The sequence below is a fragment of the Thalia democratica genome, chromosome 2 (genome assembly GCF_965202585.1).
Source record: "Thalia democratica chromosome 2, ktThaDemo2.hap1.1, whole genome shotgun sequence".
In the NCBI taxonomy this organism is placed as follows: domain Eukaryota; kingdom Metazoa; phylum Chordata; class Thaliacea; order Salpida; family Salpidae; genus Thalia; species Thalia democratica.
This window is the reverse complement of record NC_139166.1, coordinates 23733786-23756623: the sequence shown is the minus strand read 5'-3', so window position 1 is coordinate 23756623 and position 22838 is coordinate 23733786. Positions and strand designations below refer to the sequence as shown.

Below are 22838 nucleotides of genomic sequence, written 5' to 3'. Positions count from 1 at the left end.
AGCTACAAACAAAAGTATAAAACATTTTGATTTTAAACTTCGGAATAACACTTATAATAAAGTTTAACTATTCAAGTTTTGACTATCAAGTTCAATAGTCTTAGTAAAAAACTAATTTGTCAATAATTTCAAACTTTATTAGATTTCGTTTGCAGTTTACTTCCAGTTTTGACTTATATTTAAAAAAAAGTAGTTGAGTAAATTTTAAGCCTTTAAGTTTAAACAAATACCAAACCGTTTTTTAAGCTTGGACATTGCTTGTTAAGTAAAAACGAGTGTATTGTCTTTATTTCATAAGATAATGGATTTATTTAAAAAACGTCTAAGCTAATTAATTGTTTTTTAAAACCAATAAGTACTTAAACATTTTGTTAGAAATCTTTTATAGAAGTGTTAACAATCGTTTTTATTGAACTACTAAGTTATACTTTTGATTAAATGGATATTGCAAATCGACATTAAGATATACACTTAATTTGAAGCAGAGTGGTAACTTTTTTAACCTTTGATAATTATATTAAATAATCAGTTTTGGGTTATCTTTTAATCAAAATAAAACATAGTGAGCTTTTATTACTGTTTAGTATACTTATCTCAATTCAATTAATTAAACCGTCACATAGCGTATTTTAAACATAAATTGCATTAACTTAAAACTCAATTGTTGATAAAAAGTTTATTTGTTTTTCTCAAAATTTCTAAATATACAGCTTTAGTTGTACGTTATTAATTTAAAATTTTATTGAAATAAATGTATTACAATCAAACAATATTCATTAAAATAATCAAAAAAATTAATCATAAATTTCTAGCTAATATATGAAAACTTTCACTAAATCAAAGCGAACGCCTAAATGTATAGTTCAGTTTAGTTAGGTGCTCCTATAAATAAAAATACAAATTAACTAGAAAATTTACACTATTAAAATATTAAAAAGGCAAAAAGTCAACACAATCAAAAAAATTAATGATAGTTTTCAAAAAAAGTTTTGAAGAAAGAGTTTAATTTTTTCTGGATCTCTTTCATACCACGCCGCTTTTCTTTTGATTTTTTCAACCGACTGCTTCACCGTTCTCTCTGCTGCCTCGGCCGGATTTTCTTTGAAAAATTCCTGTGAAAATGTTTGAGTGAAGTGTTTGAAAGAGCTGGCTTAAATATTTTAAAAAATGGAGTTCATGTTTTCTTTTATAAAAAAGGACAATAAATATGTGAAAAACTATATTTAATTATGGTTAACAAGTCATATATTTAGGTATTTTTTTGTGAACAAAATTTCAACATTTAAGTATACAGTTGACTAGACACAAACTTAATAATTCTTTCATTCATAATAATTACAATTTTATCATAATTTTTAGCATGATAAAAACCAATAATTTACTTTTGAAACAATGACTCAACAAGCATCAATTATTATTAGATGAATACATCAGCTACTTACAAAGTTTATAAACTAAAAACAGTATTGGAGTTGAGTAAATAAAAATTCAAACAACATGTGTAAAAAATAAAAAACTCACCTCAACTTCGGCTGCTTTCTCAAAACTGGAAAAGTTTTCACAGGTTCCCTGTTAAAACAACCGTCTACTTTATTATTCAAAAGAGCCGGGAAATTTTAAATTAATTCAAAGATTTCTTTAGTCTTTTTAATTTACAATAAAAAAGTAATTCAATTATTTTGTTAAAACTCATAAAAAAAAAAAGGGAGATTTCAAAATATTTAAAGGTTTAATTTAATTTCACAACAGCACACCTCCAAGGATGTTTTACCCTCTAAAATTTCTGTATATAAACTCAATATTAGTCAGAGTTGCTCAGCGCTAGCTCAAAATATAATAAACTTATCCTTATTACGACAAACTAGTAGTATTTAGTAGAAAATCAAACGCTTCATAAAAAAACAACCAACTTTCACTAGTCTTGAAATGAGAAACATTCCTTTGTACTTATCATGAAGTTCATTCCAGTTGTTCTTGATGTAATTCCAAGCCATTTCCCTGCCAACCCTCGAATTATTCGAAATCGAATCGAATATCATCCAACGATCGTTGTCTCTAACTTTTTCCTGGATTTTAAAGTTAATAAACTTTTTCATCAATAATGATACTGATAAGTCTGTAGAACAATGAGGTGACAAAAGACACACTAAATGCTTTTCAATGTCATATAATCAGGTTTGCCACAGATCGAGCTGAAATAAAAATCCTGACTTTTCTAAATAAAAACTTTAAAATAAAACCTATTCAGAAATACATAACCGAGGACTTGAAAATAAATATAGATAATAATAGATTACACGATATTAAATTACTACTAATAAATTTTATTCCAAAAATTAAATTGTGCTCTGAAAAAAAATATTAATTACAAAAGTAAAACTTTTAAGAAAATACTTTTAGCAAAATGCAGTTTTTACTGATGCTTATAAACTTTCCTAATAAGAACATAATTATATCAAGTTTCCTGACGTTTTTTTCAAAACCCCTATATTTTACTGACTTTTGTCAGTTTTTTTGGTTTTCCTGACTTTGTGGCAACCCTAAAATTAAAAATGTTGTAACTGAAATTTTATATCGACTATAAAATTGTAGTATACAATAATTACTTTTTTAAATAACATTTACTACTACTAAATTTTTTCTACTAGTTATTTTTATGCACACTCATTTATACTTTTTTATCCATCATACTTAAAACATCAAAGTCAGTGCTTTAAGATTTTAATGCAAAACGTTTTACAGTTCAAAGTCAAAAATTTAGCAAAAGTATACTAGTGGATAGAAAAAAATAGGGATAACATTTAACTCATTGAGACACAAGTTTTACTTTGTCTAAATTAGTTTTAATGCTAAAGTTAAAACTGGTTACTTTAATAAACTTTAGTCAACATTTTTGTGAAAAATAAGCTATTTTTGAAATTTCTGTACTACTGTTGAGATTAAGATTAAGAAATAAAGTTAGTTTCGTACAACAACTTGCTTATTAGGCTAATAATTCGCTTTAATTTTGATTACTATTCAAACATTAAGTAAAAATTTAGGTAAAACAAACTTAAGTTAACTTTTAAGTCTTTACACAACTTTTTTTCAACGTTTTAACTTTTTTTAAAGAGAATTAAAATAAAATAATTTTGAAAATTAAATATCAATCTTTACAGTAACAAGACATTTTTATCTTTTCTTAAAAATAAACAGTCAATTAACAAATATAAAGTATTTAAAACTTACAGACATGGCGAAATTAATAACTTTTTCAATCAATTCGCGATTTTGCAGGCATCCTAGGCATTTGTAGATTCGAACTTTTTCTTCGTGTATTTCAGCAGAATCGTGTAACTGTTTTCAATATTTTTAGATAAGTATACTAGAATTATCATTCACATAAATAATATATTTTAGTTATATTGAAAAACTGCAAAATGATAATATTCTGTGGTCTGGAATTTTTAAAACTTACACTAGATATTCTGGGGTTAGTAATTAAGAGTAAAAAATATTCTTATGTACAATTTACAGGAATTTTAAACTTAAACTAGATATTTTTGGAAGAATAGGTCAAGTATGCTTGAAAGTAAGAAATATAAAAAAAAGAAAAAAATTACCGACCAAAGGTAAGGGATAGAGATTGAAAAATATAGATAGTAATTAAAACAATGTTGATACAAAAAAACATTAGTAAGAAAATAATACCGACAAATGGTAAGGGTTAGAGGAAACATTAATAGTAAAAATGGAAAAAAAAAATAGAAATTTAAAAATATATTTTGAAAAGAATAAAACAAGGTTACCAACCAAAAGTAAGGGTGAAAAGAATTAAAAAAGTTTAACCCGTGGAAAAGTGTTTTCGTGCATATTTGACACCTACCCATTCTTGTATGTATTGTTTATGAGTGATTTTTTTTTTCTGAAAAAGGGGCGATTATGAAAAGCAGCTGAGAAAGTCCTGTTATAGAGGTTTTAAATATTCTTTGAAAAAAAATTTTTGTTAACATTTTTAATTGAAAGCGAACAATACAACTTACAATCACATTTCTCAAATAAATAATACATTTAAACTGAAGTTTGATGAAATTAAACCTGAACGTACATACAGGAAAAAAAAAAGTAACAGTTTGTTAGTACAAGAAACATATTATACTACTATTAGTGCTATTTTCAATCACAATTTTATCTAAACAAAGTTAAATAGTAAATAAGTTCAAACTTTAAAAAATTCATCAAGGATATATTCATCTGCATGTCTCAGAACATTCATGTAAACAGGAGTACGTAAATTAGCATCCAATATACTTTCCTTACTGATCTATAAAGTTTTACAAATACTACTTATAATTTTTCGAAAAATGTAGTGTTTTTAAAAGTAATTAAAATTATAAGTTTATATTTTACTAAGTAATATTTTTATTACTTTCAAGCAATTCTTTGTGTGTAAAAAGTTAACTTATACTCTTTCAATTAAGTTTTTTTAAGTGAACCAACAACTAAAACAAGCTTATTTATCCTGATCATTAAAACTAGATCTTATAAATCATTATATTATTGAAAATAAAAAAAAATGTTTCAGACGAATAAAAAAACTACAAAAATAAATTACATGCTCATTAAAACGTCTCTTTGATTCATCAATAATCTTTTTATCGCCACAAGATCCCAGCTGTCTAATAAACAAACAGCTCAATTGGCTTGTCAAATTACCTGTAAAAAGTTAAAAATAACAAACATTCTGATTTAACTTAAGTTATCAGGGTTGCCACTCTTTGAGTCACAAAAACTGTACTGAGTCATCCTAAGTTTTTTAAATCCTTAAAAAAATAAACATTTCAAAGTCAATAAAAATCTAGTTCTTAATTATAAAATAACAAAATATTGAAACTAGATTTCATTTAAATCTATAAAGAAATCTGGCTGATATTTTCAGAAATCTTAATACTATCGCGAGGTTTAAAAAAGACAAAACTATTCTAAGTCAGCCTTAGTTACAAAAAATCATAATCTCTTGAGCTATACTGACTTATCCTGAGATTTTCAAAAATTTCAAAATATCCTGAGTAATCCTGAGTGTGTGGCAACCCTGAATTATTTACAAATTCGGCTACCTATGACTAAGGAAAAAGGGTAACAATGATTGCAATAAAAACTTTTACTTAACAAAATTGTTCCATAACAATATGTTTAAAATATAAAAATGTAATAAATAACCAATTCTCATAATTAAGGTCTGTCAAGATAAATCCCGTAAGATTTGCACGTGGTATCACTTTTTCACTGTTTATACTGTACAACAAAGTAGTGAAAAAACCTTGAAGGTTGTTAGAACGAATAATGCAAGCAGTTAAGCCAGGCATGCTATTCGTCTGAAGTCGAAGATGTGGCCGAAAAACTAGTTATTTCAAAAAACTGCTCAATCGTAACGCCAAAAATCAGTAACTCAATTTTTTTTAGGCTAATCACTTGAATGCAATTATAAGTTTTACTTTTCCTTTATTTTCTCTCAAGTTTGATAAGTTAGTGTGCAACTTTTTGAGACAAGACAGTGAATACTAAAAATGGCTATGCGTTAAAACAAATAAAATTTAACCTGTGCAAAAAGTCCGTTCATCACAAATTGCATCGAACACTAACCGTTCTCGTCTTTGCGATTCCAATCAGCTTTTCCGGAGGCTTCAGACATGATGTTCACGGTGAATCTGTTGAAAAGATCAAGGTATTTATCATCTTCCCACAGCACGGTCCTGACCGAGTCCACGTTCTTGCTGATGTCCGCCCACACGTTTTCGTCTTCTTCTCGCCCGTAAGACGGCAGCAAGCTCAAGTACTCGTCAGTTGAAGTGTAGCCGGCGCTTGCCTTGACAAATTTGATTGCTTAGAGTCTGAACAAGTGTCACGGTTGAGTAAACAAAATTATAGTTGAGTTTTATTGATCATATGATAAAAAAAACATAAAAATCTTGAACACAGTTTTGATCTATTTTTTATGCAGTTTCGTTTTTTTGAAAACAATTAGTGTTAAATAAAAAAAAAATCTATATTTTTTGAAATTTATTATGCTTCAAAATTTGTGTTTTTAGCATATTGGGCTTGTCATATCTACAACAGTATTTTTCAAACATTACTAAACTTTTTTTCTTTTTGAATTAGGTTTTAGACATTCTTAAAAACTTTAGTTTTATCTGTAAAAAAGTAATACTTAATTTGTTTTCTAACTTGTAATATTAAAAAAATATAAATTTAAAAAGGCATATTTTAAATCGTTAAAACTAAAAGAAAACAATAAATTTTAATTTAATTATCAAATAAGTATTAACCAACCAAAGAAAACATATCATTTTGAACATTTAGTCTATCAACAGAAGGCAGACTTTTATTTTTGATTGCAACAACAAGTCTTTCAAGTAACTCATTGCAATACTGAACCCTGAAGTACCCTACACACCCGGGATTAACTTTGACCCAGCTGCAAAACAATATGCCTTTTCAAATATAACAATATAAATTTTTCACTACTTTTAAATCAGTAGTATAATACATTTTGTTGTTAAAGATAAATTTTAAATTATGTTAGAGTGGAATATATTAAAATACTTTACCAGTATGCTTAAAAGTAGTATTTATCTTTTAACTCTTAGAGATTATATATTAATTTACTTCCACTGAAATACATTAATTTAATGGAGTAAATTTATCAAGTTGTGCTCAACTTTTTTTAGTTTTTGAATTGTTGATAAACTTAATGCGAGTATAGTAAAACAGTGGAGCTATAGTTAGAAAAAGTTATTTGCATGAAAAAAAAGTTTTCCTACATCTATATTTAAAAAGTATTATTACAAGTGTTAAAAAACAACTATCAACAGTGAAATGAACACTTACTCGCTGTTGTTAAAATTTTCAATGGTTGTTTCATCAGTTGCCTGATTAAGTAAGAACGATTGAGAAATTAGAGATGGATTTTGTGAAGTACTGAATGTAACTGGCACCTTCCATCTGCTTATATCCGCGCACAACTCTGTTCATTAGACTGTTTGTAATACAAACATTTAATGATAAGAGATTCGGATAACATAAATACATAAAATGTACTAGTATGTTCTTATGATATTTATTATTTAGTATATAGAAATATTTTGAAATATAATTGTACCTTAGTTTTGATAGGAATTTTTATTTTTAGTTTCGAAACTGTTCAAAATTCTTACTGGAGTTTGGATCAGCAGAGAATTTATTTTGACTAATTTTAAGAGTCAAATGGTCATTAGTCTCATTTTTTAAACTGACATTCAGAACTGGGTATCCTAACTTTTTCGTCCATGTTTCCATTACCTAATGGATACTAACATTTCAACACATTAACAATAAAATTAACTAAAATTCTTACTTTTCTACCAAAACTAACTAGATTTATTTTTACTTAAAATTTAAAATACAGAGAGCTTTTTATTTATCAAAGATATTATAGAAAATGAAAGCTTTTTTGAATATATAGAGCACTTTAAACAGAATTAAATCTTAATCCAATACTTCAAATGTATGATTTTTTTTGTTTGAAAAATAACCTTGTATTAGTTTTTGTGGTGAGAAAGTTTTGTAAAAAGCATTGTTAATTTACTTTTGTTATAAGTTACAGTTATTTCTTACTTCTTCTATTGGTTCATTGCAGAATTTTTCTAGTGACCGCCACAAATCTTCAGTTGTAGCGTTGTTGTATGCAAACTCGCTCAAATAGTAATTGATTCCGCGCTTAAAGTTCTGAACACCAAAAATTTTAACAATAAAATACAGATGGATATATTGAAAATGACGTACATTAAAGTTAATGTAAGAAAATTTAAGTATAACATAAATAATAATTATATTAAAAAAAGTATGTAAAATGTTTTAGTCTTTTAAATCAGCAAATTTTACTTTTTTTATAACATAGCATAAACATCGAGCAGAAAAAAAAAGGTCTATTCTATTTAAAACTACTATAAATTCTGTCTTCTGCTGAACTATGTTGAACAAAAAACATTAATTCTACTGACTTAAAGACAACACCGAAAGAGTCTTAGTGTTTAATTTTTGTTTATACCATATAACATTGTACCTTTAGGGTTAAGTTTGCATGCAAAATATACAACCGTCTAAACAAAACTCACTTCAGCACCGATCCATTCGTGCAGCATCCTGATAATGGAGGCTCCCTTGCTGTAGGAGATCAGATCGAATATTTCGTTGATCTCGTCGGGATGTCTCACCGGTATTTCGATTGCGTGCGAACTGTCCAATGAGTCAAGATCCAACGCACTGATACAAGTGTTTTAACGTTAAATTATTTGTATTTAAAAAAAAAATTTTTTAACTCTGATACTAATATTGTTTGTAACTGAAAACCAAAGTAAAAAAAAATTATATTTATAAAAAAAAGTGAATTTTTACAAGCTAATAAAATATGCTAAGTGGTAATAAATAACTGTAAATTTAAGAAAAAAAAACTTTTGCATGTTTTTTTTAATCGTTAATCCAATTTGTAAACATAACTAAAACTAGATGAACTAAACTCTATTTTATTAATTACGTTACTTAAAACGATTCAAAGTGACAAAACGTTTTCTTTTGTAATAAAAACTATAAAATCACTAATTACAACACAAATGACAACAAACGTCAAGAAGTCGTGGGTGATAAAGTCCTTCCAAATTTCGTACTCAGGCCTGCAGTGATCGGAGGCGAAATACTGCATCAGAGTGGCGAAACCCTCGTTCAACCTGTAGAATCAACTCACATATATTCAAAATCTTTTTTGCTTAGTTTTAAAACAGAAGCAACGAACCAAAGATGGGTCCACCACTCCATGGTTACCAGGTTGCCGAACCACATGTGGGCCAGCTCGTGACAGACCACCATCAGCACCCAGTGGCGAGTTGTCTTGGACGAGTTGGCGTCGTCGATCAGCAGGGCGGTTTCCCTGGTGACCAAGAAAAATAGTTTTTGACAGTTTTATTTAAGAGTTTAATTTATAAAATCTGGTCTTAAATCATAGGTAACATTAAAGTTACAATTTGTTTTTAACATTATTTCAATTTTGAAAAAAAAAAACTTTTATATATAACAGATTAAAGCTGGAGATTTTAAGTGGCTCTATAAAAGAGGCGAATTATTTTCAAGCTTATTCAGTCTACTCTTTATAAAGCAATGAACACATTCTAATATTTATTTTAATTATTAAGTAACAGTTTTTACTAAAAATCAAAGAAATATTTCAAGTATTTCAATCATCTTTATATTCAACGAATTGTTTTAAATCATACGAAAAACCCTAGCTTGAAAATCCTTGAAGAAAATAAACTTCTAGTTATTCTCAAAACTTCATATAACTGAACAACTAAAACAATAACAAAGAAACTCTTTATATACTGACTATAGCTCAATGTACTTTTTTTGTTTCTATAAAATATATTTTATAATGCATATTATGATTATATATATCTTTAAATATGTTATGGTATAATTTAACCATATATATTGTTATAATAAATATGTTAAAATAAGGAACAAATAGTTATTGTATCACATAATATATCTAGCATTTTAATTTGCTCCAAAAGAAGAAAAAACTAAAATAATTTATAAATTCTCATTTATTGTATTTTACTTTCTTGCATTATCATAATAGTAGTTTATTACAAAATTGCTACATCTTGATGCTAAAAGTAACATTTTAGTATACATCAAAATCATAGAGGACACCGTACAATGCCAAGTAAAGGACTGTCAGTTTAGGTTTGTACATTAATTTAATGCTAAAATGCAATAAATCACGAATTTGCTTTGAAAAAACACCAGATATTGCAAAGGATAGTTGCCATATAGCTTAATTTAATCTAATTTTTTTAATGCCAAGTATAACGCTTAATGACAAATGTGTTGAGTAAGAATTCGTTGCAGTACTATCTTTAACTAATATTTATGTAGATTTTATTGAGTATACCTTAACGTTTTGTAAAGCTTGTTTGATACATTGTCTTGTAGAAAAATGAATCTTTGAATTATTTAAATGTAATAAAGTAGATTTCTAGAAGCGATTTAAGTATCAATATAGACTGTCACAATAACTTCAAACTAAGAAAAAAAAAGCATAAGTTTTATATTATTACTTTTAAATCTAAGCAAATTAATACAGCTTTTTACTATTGGCACTGGTAAAAATCTAGATCCACTAGCTGTATCTACAGAAAGTTATATCATTTAAGACAATCATTTAACTTATGTATGGCCTCTAAAAATATAATTATTAAAAAACAGTTTTCTAAAAAGTTATAATCACAAAACATTAAAATTCACCGAATAAAAGTGAGTCTAAACATTTATAAATATAAATTATACCAGGATAGTTAGATTGTTTCGTGATTTTTAAACTTTCATTATACACATAATCAATTGAAAACTGTTTATTATAAAAATCTAAAAAAGATGCTTAGACAAATTAAAATTTCAAAGTACATCGAAGTTAAATATCTTCCTCATTAAACTTTTAAATATTTTAAAACTAAAGGCTATTTTTGCAATTGTAGTTAAATTAAGGAATAAATTAAATTAAAATTATTTTTCAGAAACTGTTTAACGAATTTTTGTTAAGTTTATAAACAAGGACTTTAATTGTGTAAATGTAAATATACCTATATGTTACAAGTCCCCAGTTTTCCATTGCACCAGCACTGAAATCACTGATTGCAATCAAGTCCATCTTATTAATTGGGTATGAAATTCCAAAATATTTGCGATAGAAATCAAGTGATTTTACAGCTACGTCCAATGCGAACTTTCCCTGTTTAGCACAATCATAAGTATTTATATAAAAAGCATAAATAAAGGGTGGACAACATTTTTTTTTCAGTTAGCCAGATGCAAAAAAAAAGTCTATGGTGGGCAGGAGAATTTCAATTTTAAGTAAATCACGAAAATTCCTAAACTATAGAGTTCTTTTCAACAAAATACTAATTATATTTTGTTTTTGTTTTACTACATTTAGTGTAATTTTTAAGTTCTCCCGTAAACTTTATCTAACATTTTGTAAGTTCTAAACTGCAAATCCCATACTATGTAATATTAGTTTTAAAATTTGGGTCTATATGCTTGAGGCCGCAGCTTTTTTTTTTGCTGGCCGGATTCTATTTAATTTTTGTAAAATTTAGCAGGCTGGGCATTTTCATTCCAAAAGCTGGCCGTACATTGCCCACCCTTTCAAAGTATTAACTTTTTAGTAAATCTAAAAAATAATATGTTTATAACATAAGGTAGGAGAATAAATAACAAGGTAAAACATACAAAAATCTTAAACTTCCATATTCTAAACCATTTAAAAAGGTAAAACTAAATAGATCTAGAAATGTATTTAAAAACCTTAAAAAGGTAATAAACTTATTTTAAGAGTAGGTATAAACATCTCCTGTATAGTTTGCATACAAAACAAAATAAGTTTTAGGCGAAACAGTTAAAGTTTGACATTTTAAAACACGTTGAAAAAAATTGCTACATGAAATGTTTTTTATAAAAAAATCTTCTAGTATTAGTTTAGAAAATAAGGTATTTAGTATCAATTAATTACTATAAAAAAATCTGACCCTTTTTTCGATACCTTAATTTAATTTCTTCATTTTTCAACTAGAAATAATAAACTGCTTTGTATTAAGGCCATAGGTGCTAGGAAATTTATTTTTTAACTAGGTTAAAAATTTCAGACTTTTAAACAGTGACGTAGCTTGGCAGGTTTCTGCAAATCTACAGAAACGTATACTTATGTGCGAAAAAACTTGCTTTTATTTCAGCTTGAAAAGACTCTGCTGTCTTAGCTTTTAGCATTCATTTATGTTTAATTTTGCACTCCTGAGATATAATTTTGACATATATGTACTCTTTAGCTTTTTTAGTGTCGTAAAAAAATTGAACGAATTAAATACATCCAAATTGTAACATTTAGGGCGTTAAAGCTTTATTTTGTCAAAAAGCTGCAATGCAAAATTGATTCTAAAGGAAGCTGTAGCTTCAAAAGTCAAAATCATACAATTTTATGTTACAAAAATTTGCATAAATTGTTGTTACTATTGACTACGTTAATTGTTTGATTTTCAAAACAGTATAAGTATTTTTGAGTTAAATGGTGATTTTTTATACTTATTCTTAATGAAGGGTAGGACTTTTTAACTTTTTATGGGTAGTTTTAAGTATTGGGTACTTTTAATTGCCTCAATTTTGCAAAAAAAAAGTACCCAATATTTTGATGATGTCATTAACTTTACTTTGGATAGTTATTAAGGTTAAACTTATTTGCTGTCTAGGCCTATGATAAATTCACTTTGTTTATTTTTCTAAATATAAAAATAATTGTATCTGAAATAAAACAATACTAAACATTTCACTATGTTAACAAAATTAAGGAAATATAATTTTCAACCTTGATAATTTTTGTGTAAGTTACAATTTCAAATTCGACCACAAATTAAGCTATTGAATTTGAAAATTTTTCTTTTATAGATTATTGATGACTTTAAGTTATTATATTTAAAAAAAAATTCATTATTTTACATGTAGAAGTAATTTAAAAATTACAGATTTTTTGATGATTTTTTTTTAAACACTATTTTTTTAATTTCAAAAGTCCAAGGTTTTTCAAGTTTTTGTTTAAACTTTCAAGTTCCTAATTCCAGGTGTTTTGACAACACTGCTCAAATTTTAAGGTACTATTCCTTTCTATATTTAAAAAATAGTAAAAGATGACAATTAAAACCTACTGTACTCTCCTATTTAAATGTTTTATATCAAAAATTTGTTTTGGTATAAAAAATCTGTATAAAGATACTTGTAGCTTAGATTAAATTTCATAAAGTGACATCAACTTGTAATAAAAGTGATCTACACCCTCCCTGTACCCAAGGTGGCTCCTAAAGTTTTTTTGAAACTTCTTTCAAGTTTTCAAAATTTAATATATTTTTTTAAATTCAAGTCTTATTTACTTTTCTAGACAAAATAAGTGATCAGAATTTCAAGTCATTCTAGGATTTTGTATAACATTCTAAAATTCCCATTATCATTTAGGTTTAACTTTATTTCAAACTATAAAAAAGTAGCTTTTATTGAAGTAAATAACTCATGTATAATTAGTTCAAAATTTTTTATGAATTAAATTCATCAATAAACTTTAAAAGAAAAATTTAAAAAGTCATTTTTTCAAATTTGTGTTTGAATTTAAAATTGTAACTTTATGTTAACAAAAAATATTTCTATAATTTTGTTAACATAGGGAAATGTTTAGTATTATTCTATTGTTTTATTTCAAATATGAATATTTTCATATTTTAGAAAATTAAAAAAGTGAATTTGTCATTGGCTTAGACAGCAATTTTGTTTTTTTCACAAGTTTAAGCTTCAAAACTACCCAAAGTAAAGTTAATGACGACATCAAAATATTTGGTACTTTTTTTTTGCAAATTTGCTGCAATAGAAAGTACCCAATATTTAAAACTACCTATAAAAATTCCTACCGTTTAATGAATTTTTTCTTGGTTTACACAAGTGGCAAGACATAAAGAGTCATAGGGGGTGTGGAGCAAATTAAATTGCCTTGTATACAGTTATCACTCGTACCTCAACATTCCATTTTTGGTGTATTAACATAACTGCATTTTTTCAGATTAAATTCAACAACATTAGAGGTAGTTTAAATTGCTGTGTTCCCGCTAGGACGTTATCACGAGTTATTTCAAATGGTTTAATTTTTGCAGATTCGTAACTTTTTTGAGCTAGCTACGTCCCTGAGCTACAAGTTGCTTTTTACCACTTTTACTAGTTATTACTTGAAGTTGCTTATAGCGAGATATATCAGGTAAACTTGAAGGGAGTTCAACAGTACCTTAGAGAAGATGCAAACTACTAAGAAAAATAAAATATAATATTTAAAAAAAAACCTTCCAGGGCTTTAAGGCAATAATTTTTTAAGTTTCTTAGTACAAATTTAATAGGATAAAAAAAAACCATCATATTGTAGAAGTTATTTTTATAGTGAGTAAAAAAAAATTCTTCAAATGTTATTATTATTTTTTAATCAAAGCTTACTTTTTTGTATTTTTTAAAATGTTAGTCACACATTGCTTAAAATTTATTTAATTTTAAAATATGAAAAAAAAATATTATTATATTTAAGCAAGGAACACTTCCTGAAAAACTATGATTTTTCGCATTTTAAACCTAGAAGATAGATTTTTATTAATTTTATTTTTATTAACGAAAATTATTTATGGATATTTTCCCTCTATCTGATTTTTTTATTTTACAAAACTTATTTATCAACAAAAAAAATTAAAAATGTTTATACTATTATTACAACACATTTATACTTAACATTTTGACATAACTATGGTCATAACAACTTGCAATAGTGGCAAGAAAAAAAAATTAAAAGTTCTCATGTTCAGTTCTTCCATCATAATTGTAACAAGAATATACTTTCTGATATTTTTTTAAGTATGCAAAACATTACCTGATGTGTTTTACCAGGCGGGGTATAAACTCGCACTTTGATATCATCTGCTGTTTTGCTTTCAATAAAATCGAATTCACCTGAAAGTATTTGTTGTCATTTTGTTTTTATTCTTGTTTAAAAATACTTCAGTTATAAAATCGTTTGTAAGACATCAAAAACCCATTAAAACTGAATTTTTTAGCATATAAATAGCAGAATAGAATGCAATGTTTTAATGAGTAGAAAACAGTATTAATTTCAAAAATAATTTAAGTGAGTCAGCTTCATCCTATGAATTATAAAACTTAAAATGCTAAAAAACAACTTAGCATTTTCATAAGGCAATTGAATACACTTTACACCTCACTAACCAACTACAAATGCAAGTAAGTAAGTTGACATTTTTGGAGTGGTTGCAAACTTTAAAACTTTAAGTTGTTTATCATCAGCATCTATTGTTTCAGAAATCACTTCCTTAAATATAAGTTTAGTAGAAACTATTGAAACTACAAGTTATAAACAAACTCTATTTATACTTTTTAATATAGATTTTAAACAGAAATCTTTAATTGTTAAAACTTTTTGTTTTATTGTGAATCATTTGAAAACAAAGTTAGTTATATTAAAAAGCTTGAATATCAATCTTACTAGCATACAGGATTGACAAAAGCTTTCTGAAAACATCTTTTAGGTTTTTTAATTTTCCAAGTTTTTGATACAAGCTTTTTTTGCACTTTTAAAATAAATTAATATAAAGGTAAAAACTGTCTTAAATAGTATAACAATATTGAAAAGATACTGTAATGCTTCTTTAAATGTATTTTATGAAAAAAAATCAAAATAATACAAAAAAAATGCATATGATAGATTTTCATACTTATCAAAACTTGGTCATTTTACATGCACAAGGTTATTTAAAATTCCAGGTTTTTTTAGGCTGTTTAGTGATTTTTGTTCAAAATTCCAGGTTTTTACAGAATTTTTTGCCTAAGTTTGTATAAACATTTGCCTAGCTATAAATGTAGATTCATATTAATAGTTAAGTTCATTATGTTTTGCTTCATTTCAGATTTTATCATCCTTGTAATTTGTTTGTTAATAATCTGACTAAGAAAAAATATATATTTAAAGTTGTGAAATTCCAGGTTTTTCCAGGATATGGTTTTTTAGAAGCCCTGTACCATAGTTTTGCAAACAAATAATGAAACCTCAAAGTGCTTCTACTTTTTGCTTATAAAACTAGCACCATTTTAATAAGTACTAGTTTGCTCCTGTATGTAGATTACTAAGTCTATATAATTTATTTTTTTAGCAAAAACGAACAGTGTTAGAGAGAGCAACAAGATTGTTAGGAACGGTGAGAGTTGCGTCAAACGTGGCCTTCAACGCGGGTTCATCCCAACATGGGAAGCACCTTCTTGCGTCTGTAGCCTCAAACTGGGTGACTGCAGCAAACTTTTCAATACCATCTTTCACATACCTGATAGAATAAATTACAATATAAAAATTTCTGCTAAGAAAAATGTGGAAAGATTACAAATAAAAATTTAAAAATATTGATAACTTACCTGAACATATCTTATGTAACTTGATTAAAAATTTACATTTTGTTTAGTAGGTTTGTGGAAGTTCATAATAGTATAATCAAAATTTTTAGTACAATTAAAAAAAAATGGCACTTTCATTTCTAAATTTACTAGCACATAGACTTTATACACTTTTCAAAGATGTATTGCTAAAATCTTACTACTTCTTTGGTTTACTAGAGTAACAAAGAAATTTTAAATTACAAAAATAAAAAATTCAAGGATGAAAATAGAATTTATAAAAAAGTTCTACTTTTAACTACAATCTTTTTTTTTCAAAATAAAACAATGTTAGTAAACTTAAGCGATTAAAAAAATTTAAGAAAATATCAAAGACTTTATATTGTCTGCACTATGTTATTTTTATCTAAAAAAAGTTAAAAAAAACAAATTATTATGTTTCTCTAATTACTAATAACTTAAATAAAACTCTATCTTGAAAATAGCCGACTTGTTTATAACTTAAACTTAAATTTTTAAAATACAATCATATTGTACAATATAAAACCTGCTTCGATAAAAGCCTTTCATATTATTATTTAGTTCCCCTTTAAATTCCATGTGAACTTCAGCATTACCTTTAAATTTAAACTATAAATTATATTTACACAAAGGACAAATAAACAAAAATTTAAATGTTTCAAGTTTGTTTATTAGGTATATATTTTTACCTTGTAAACAAATACCTTAAAAGTTATATTAAATAGGGTTGCAAAAAGTTTTATGTAAGTTTTCTCCAGGTATTTCTTATTTCTTCCAGGTTTTTAAAAGTACAAGTTATTTGGTCTATTTTATTTTTAATATTATATTTACGGTATAAAACTGTCTTTAATAGCATTACAACAATAAAAAATTACTGTAAGCTACTATAAATGTGATTGTATATATTATATTTTGTTATTGGTACAATTTTTTTCAATCTATATCATAGATTTTTCGTATATAACCAAAATTTCATTACTTTACATGAAGAAATTTTTAAAATTCCAGATTTTTCTAGGTTTTTTTACCTAAATAGTAAAATTCTAGGTTTTTTTTTGACAACCCTGATTAAAACATTTTACGAATAAATTTCTATAAAAAATAGAAATCAAAATATTTTTTTTAAGATATTTGATTTTTGCTGATAAAAAAAAGTACTCTTTTACTTAAATATTTTAAGGTATTTTTCTGTAAAAATCATCAATAGTAAATATAATATTTTTAGCAAGTATAACCTTTAGGAATCTCTTTTGAAAACTTAAAAACTACTTTTTCCTCAGCTTCGTTGTATTCAATAAGAGAAGGTTTTAATGTGCATTCATTTTCTTTTTTAAATTCAACTGATTGAATTTTCAACTCTGCACAATTCATTTCTATTTCTGAGGTTTGAGAAGTGACCTGTATTTTATTGCATTGTGTTTTGTTTTGAACTACTTTTTAGTTCATAACAAAAAAAAACATAACCAAATGTAGTATTAATCTAAATACAGTAAAATATTTAGACATGCTAAATTAACTTTGCTTTGAACAACTTAAACCAATTAAATTAACATAAGTTATTACCTTTACTTTTATCACTTGTTTACCATCAAATGTAAAAGTTTTTAAACAAGGTAAAAGACTAAGGTTGTAGTTTTGTGGTTGCACACTTATTGGTAATCTGCTAAAGACTTTAGTGTCATCTTCCATGTTCAAAGCGGTAATGCAAAAGGATCGATAAAGTTTTATTTTTTTAGTTGTAGCTCTGCCAAGCAAACTTGCAGAACTTATTGCAGCTTTTAGAATTTGCATTACTTACTCTGAAAATGCATATACTTACAGTACAAAAATTGTTTGATAATCAAACAAGCAGATCTATTTTATAAGTCTTATGGACACAACTCTTAAAAAAGGCAGGTATGATTTGTATACAACTAGCTACAGTTTATGAGTAAGACTTTGTTATGGAAAATAACTTGTTTTATTGAACTAGTACATTTTTTTTATACTGTGACTAATTATTAAAGGAGTTCTTGATTGGTAACTAAGTCCACCGCAGTTTTAAACATTTTAATTTGTCTAGAATTTTTATATATCATTTATCTTATGCCTTTTACAGGATAGAACATTTTTTGAAACTTTTTTTAAATACAGAAGTTTGTAGATTGAGAATTAAAATATATTAATTTAGAAGAGGGTAACTAAAACTTGTTTAAACACTGCAGTCCTGTAGAACTTAAAAAGTTATTTATAACTTATTAGTGTTATTTATTGCAACTGGCTGTTTATTTTGACCTAGTTTAATAATTACTAAATGTGTATTTATGTCTGATGCATAATAAATGTTTGCTTTCTCACAAATTACTTTTATTTAGTTACTAACAAACGCAAAAGAAAACGGTTAGTCAAAATTTAAAACATTAAGTTATTAAAAAACCTATTTTACATTATTTTTGAATAAATTTGTATAAAACACTTATTGATACTTAAATATTTTAAATATATATATACCATATATTTGGATTCTGAAATAGTTTGTGAATGAAAATCAAAACTGTAATCTCTTTAGAATAAAATAAAACAAAACTAGTCTTTTATTGTATTTCTTTAAATAACTTCTTTTTAGTGAAAATACAAAGTGGAATACTGGTTTTTTAGAAATTTGTACTTGATTATTTGCAATACAAGTTTTTTTATTAGTAGAACATTAAATTTTAGGTAAAAAACAAGTTTTTACAAGTAAATTACTGAAAAGATAGAATAATACTACCATAAATGTATGTTATTATATACATTTAGTTATACATTATTAAGGCCATAGGGAGTAAACCATGTTTTTTACAAGTTGATCTGATTTTATAGAGTTTTTTCTAAGCTTGAAGATGTTTTTTATCGTTTTAAAAAATTCGAATTATTTTTTGAGATATGACAAGTTAAAGTCAGGCCACATAATAGGTTCCCTATGGGAAGGGAAAACTAAAACAGCAAAAAAGACTATTTCATTTAAAATCTACCTTCTCCTACATTTTTCAAGCCATCTTCTTCAAACTTTCACAGTCTAATCTTTATACAATAACAAGAAAAAAAGTACTTTGGAATTTAAAAAAAATTGTAAAAATATATTTTTTTCAAGCAAAAAAAAAACACTTTTATTTTTAATTTTTGTGATAGAATTTTTCTTTTTTAAAATTACTAAAATTCTAAAGTAATGTTTTTTCCTTTTATTATAAGGAACGTTTCCTGAAAATTTGAAGAAGACTGCTTGAAAAATGAAGGAGGAGATAGATTTTTAGTGAATTTTTAAATATCCGAGAAAATTGACAGCAGAAAATTTGCGATCCATATGTTTATATTGGAAAATTTTTACAAAAAATTAAATATCTCAAAAGTTAAATGACGTTTTTGAATTCTATAAAAACTGGCTTGTAGTTTGTACTTAAAGCTTTCATATAAAAGCTAAAGTTAATTTTTGTAAAAAAAATGTAGGACCCCCCACCTATGGCCTTAATAAATTTACATTTTTATTTTCTTTCAATGAACTAGAAATCTTTAACTGTTTTCTAATAACAAAATCTATGGTGATTTTTTTACCATATACAGGGTTGCAACTTGTTTTTTCAAATGTTTTTCCAGGTTTTCCAAATTTCTTCCAGGTTTTCAAAAGTTCACTTTTTTGGGTCTGTTTTTAGTTTTAAGTTAATTTCTATATAAGAAACTGTGTTGAATAGCATAAAAACATTGAAAAGATACTGTAAATTTACTTTAAATGTGATTTTAAATAAAATTATTTTTTAATGATGACAAAAAAACCTTATTTATATTATTATTGTGAGTTTATTGTCATACGAAGGACCCAGGCATCAAAACCTAGGCCACTTATACAGAAAGACATACAACAAAAAGACAAAAATAAACCAAAATTGTACATTAAAAATGAAAAAAAAAACTGAGTTTAACTAATTAAAGTTTAAAAATTAGCATAAAAACACAAAAATTATAACACAAAATTTATAATTCCGGTGCTTCCGAAAAGAGAACAACAATATCCTACTTCAACTTCACCCGAACAGATGGTTTCACTCCAAAACTGGTTTCACTTTCATTCGAACGACTGGCTTCACATTATTTGAACAACTGGTTCAGCTTTCATTTGAGTAACCGGCTTAACTTTTATCCATACAACTTGTTTCACTTTTATTCGTATAACTAGAACCGCTTTTATATGAACAACGTTTTTCATTTTTCTTAGGAGAGCCTGCTTCATATTTACTTTCAAAGCTTTAATACTAAGATAACTCAACGTTTGTTGGACTTTCGTAGTAGCTGATAAATGTTGAGAACACTGACTATAAACAAAACTTAAGAACCCAAGGCCTCTAGCACTTTAACAGCCCAATAAACTATGTATTAAGGAACAGGTTTTGTTATACACAGAGGAAAGGCGCCGCTAATAAAATAAAGCTATAGGTTAAACCAAATTAGACAAATACAACCAGTGATTAATGAAGAAATAACAACAAAAAAAATCACTTATGAATTTTGCTAACAAAATATTTATTTAAATCAAACTTTTTAACCTTAACCGAAAATGCTCAACTTTTTTACAAGAAACTAATTCGTTTGGAAGCTTGTTCCATAATTCAACTGAACGATAAAAAAAAGAATTATGCCAAACATTATTATTGAAATTATGTCTGCATGTAAATTTTCTGCTGTTACCTCTCAGTAAATAAGTACATTTATGAGGTTCAAAAATAGACTGTAAATTAATTGTAGTTTCACTATTAATCAGTTTGAAAAAAGTAATTAAGTCAAACTCAATCCTTCTATACTCTAAAGACTTAATACCAAGTTTTGAGAGTCTATCAAAATAAGATGTGTATGAGATGTTACAACGGTTGAAGACTATTCTTGTATATTTTCTTTGAATGGATTCAAGATGGTTAATATCTTTCTTCAGGTATGGAGACCAAATTGGTGTGTTGTATTCTAACTTAGGACGAATGTAAACGAGATAAATTTTTTTGAGAATGTTTATATCTGTAGATTTAAAACTCTTTAAAACTTGAAAAGAAATAGTTGATGCAATTTGATAAACGTAATTGATATGGTGGTTCCATTTTAGGTTTTCAGCAATAAAAATTCCCAGATCTTTAAACACTTTAGTTGAAGGTAACCTTATGTTGTTTATTCTAAATTCAGAAGTGATACTAGATGTATTTTTTTGAATGTTTAGAACCTGACATTTACTAGGATTTAAAACTAGTTTTCTTTCTTTTAGCCAATGATAAATTTTATCCAAAGATTTTTGTAGAATTGTGTTAGAATGGCTAAAAATTTTTGTATCGTCTGCAAAGAGATTTATGTTGCTATCAACATCTACTTCTAAAGGTATATCATTGATATAAATTATAAATAAAAGTGGGCCAATAACCCCTCCTTGAGGCACTCCACTGAAAACAGGTAAAGACTCTGAAAAAGTGTTACCAATAACTACTTTTTGGGTTCTGTTTTCAAGAAACTCTTTGAACCAGCTAACTAAACTTTTATGAATTTTGTATTGAGTTAAAGTCTTTATTAGTTTAAAATGGGATACAGAGTCAAAAGCCTTTTGAATGTCTGTGTAAATAACTTTAGTTGACTTATTGCTTAGAAATGAAACCAACCATGAGTGTAAGCAATTCAACAGTTGATAACTAGATGATCGATTAGGTAGAAAACCAAACTGTTTATGTGAAATTAGCTTATTTAAAAAAAGGTGATCAAGTATTTTTAGAGAAATTATATGTTCGAAAATTCTACAAAAACTGCTTGTTAAAGAAATGGGTCTGTAGTTTAAAGGGTTTTATGAAAGGTTTTTTTTCAAATCAAATTATAGTACTGAAAACGTTAAAATTATTAAAAGTTCCAGGTTTTTCCAGGTTTCCAGGTAAAGTGGCAACCCTGTATATATGATATTTAGTTGTTACCTAATCTAAATTTTAATAATTACATATAAAAACTGTTCAAATACAGGTTTTACAAAATTTTTCATAATTTTGCCCAAGCTTTTCAATTTAAGGTTTCTGCAAGCATCTCTTGGTTAAAATGGCTTTCATGAAGTTAGTAAAAAGATCTTACCCTAAAAAAGAACTTTTTTTGCTAAACAGGTTGTCATTAATTCTGGCTGCTCCTGATTTTTAACCAGCAGCTTACTATTAATTATCTGTAAAAACTACTTTTCTAGTCGTAGATAATAGTACTTAACAAACAAAATTAGTTAGTTTTTAACTAAAAACATTAAATTTAATTTTTTTAGTTGCTCTTAAAAATTAAGAGATTACAAGTAGTTAAACTTAGTTTAAATCGCCCTAGGTACTCTAATTATTTAGTCCAGTAAAACATACTATAATTTAAAGCAAAAAGTGTATAAGGTATAGCTGCATTCGAAATATTTAGCTATATGTACACTTGATCAGGGGATAGTTTTCACTTTAAGCTTGAAAATCGAACAATATAATTGATAAGTTTGGTAAAACCTCACAACAAAACAACTTTTAATTTTAATTAAGCTTATTGATCACAAATAATCTACCATTAAATATAAGAAATTAAGAAGATTAATACTTAGAGAAATAATCAAGTGAGCTAGCCTTGAAAAATGTCTTTTAATAACCAAACAAACGTTTAAGTTGTTCGACAACCGCACACACGCTTTTTTGCGGAGACAGTTAGAGTCTGACTAAGAAGAACCTTAACTTTGTTAAAGTTATGTAAATTGGTACAGTAACCTGCCACCTATTTTGCCCTGTGCTCAAAGT

At 26.3% G+C, this 22838-nt stretch overlaps 1 protein-coding gene across 2 annotated transcripts; it reads right to left on the bottom strand.

Annotated features, from left to right (window-relative positions):
• Window positions 1–848: 848 nt before the first annotated feature.
• On the bottom strand, window positions 849–22205 carry LOC145849998 (puromycin-sensitive aminopeptidase-like). 2 transcript variants are annotated; one of them, XM_082955134.1, is made up of 21 exons: window positions 22159–22205; window positions 17295–17457; window positions 16586–16655; window positions 15815–15971; window positions 14863–14965; window positions 14510–14589; window positions 10653–10801; window positions 8807–8941; window positions 8640–8741; window positions 8133–8280; window positions 7633–7743; window positions 7194–7317; window positions 6868–7003; window positions 6310–6454; window positions 5623–5845; window positions 4595–4695; window positions 4205–4303; window positions 3229–3336; window positions 1911–2066; window positions 1522–1569; window positions 849–1112 (listed from the first exon to the last, which is right to left on the bottom strand). In XM_082955134.1, the coding sequence occupies exons 2-21, from the start codon at window positions 17428–17430 to the stop codon at window positions 978–980; spliced, it is 2466 nt and encodes an 821-aa protein (XP_082811260.1). In that variant the 5' UTR covers window positions 17431–17457; window positions 22159–22205; the 3' UTR covers window positions 849–977. The 2 variants fall into 2 exon arrangements, with proteins under 2 accessions (XP_082811260.1, XP_082811259.1); XM_082955133.1 differs by lacking the exon at window positions 22159–22205 and adding an exon at window positions 17623–17851.
• Between the last annotated feature and the right edge of the window lie 633 nt (window positions 22206–22838).

Bases quoted from the DNA above. Each gene is read 5' to 3' on its own strand.
- LOC145849998 (XM_082955133.1), bottom strand. From the start codon at position 17,850: ATGCAAATTCTAAAAGCTGCAATAAGTTCTGCAAGTTTGCTTGGCAGA. The intron at 14,966-15,814 runs GTTCGTTTTTGC...CTTATATTTAAG, and splicing joins TTGTTGCTCTCTCTAACACT to GAAGTGATTTCTGAAACAAT. The intron at 7,744-8,132 runs GTGAGTTTTGTT...TTTGGTGTTCAG, and splicing joins ACGAATGGATCGGTGCTGAA to AACTTTAAGCGCGGAATCAA.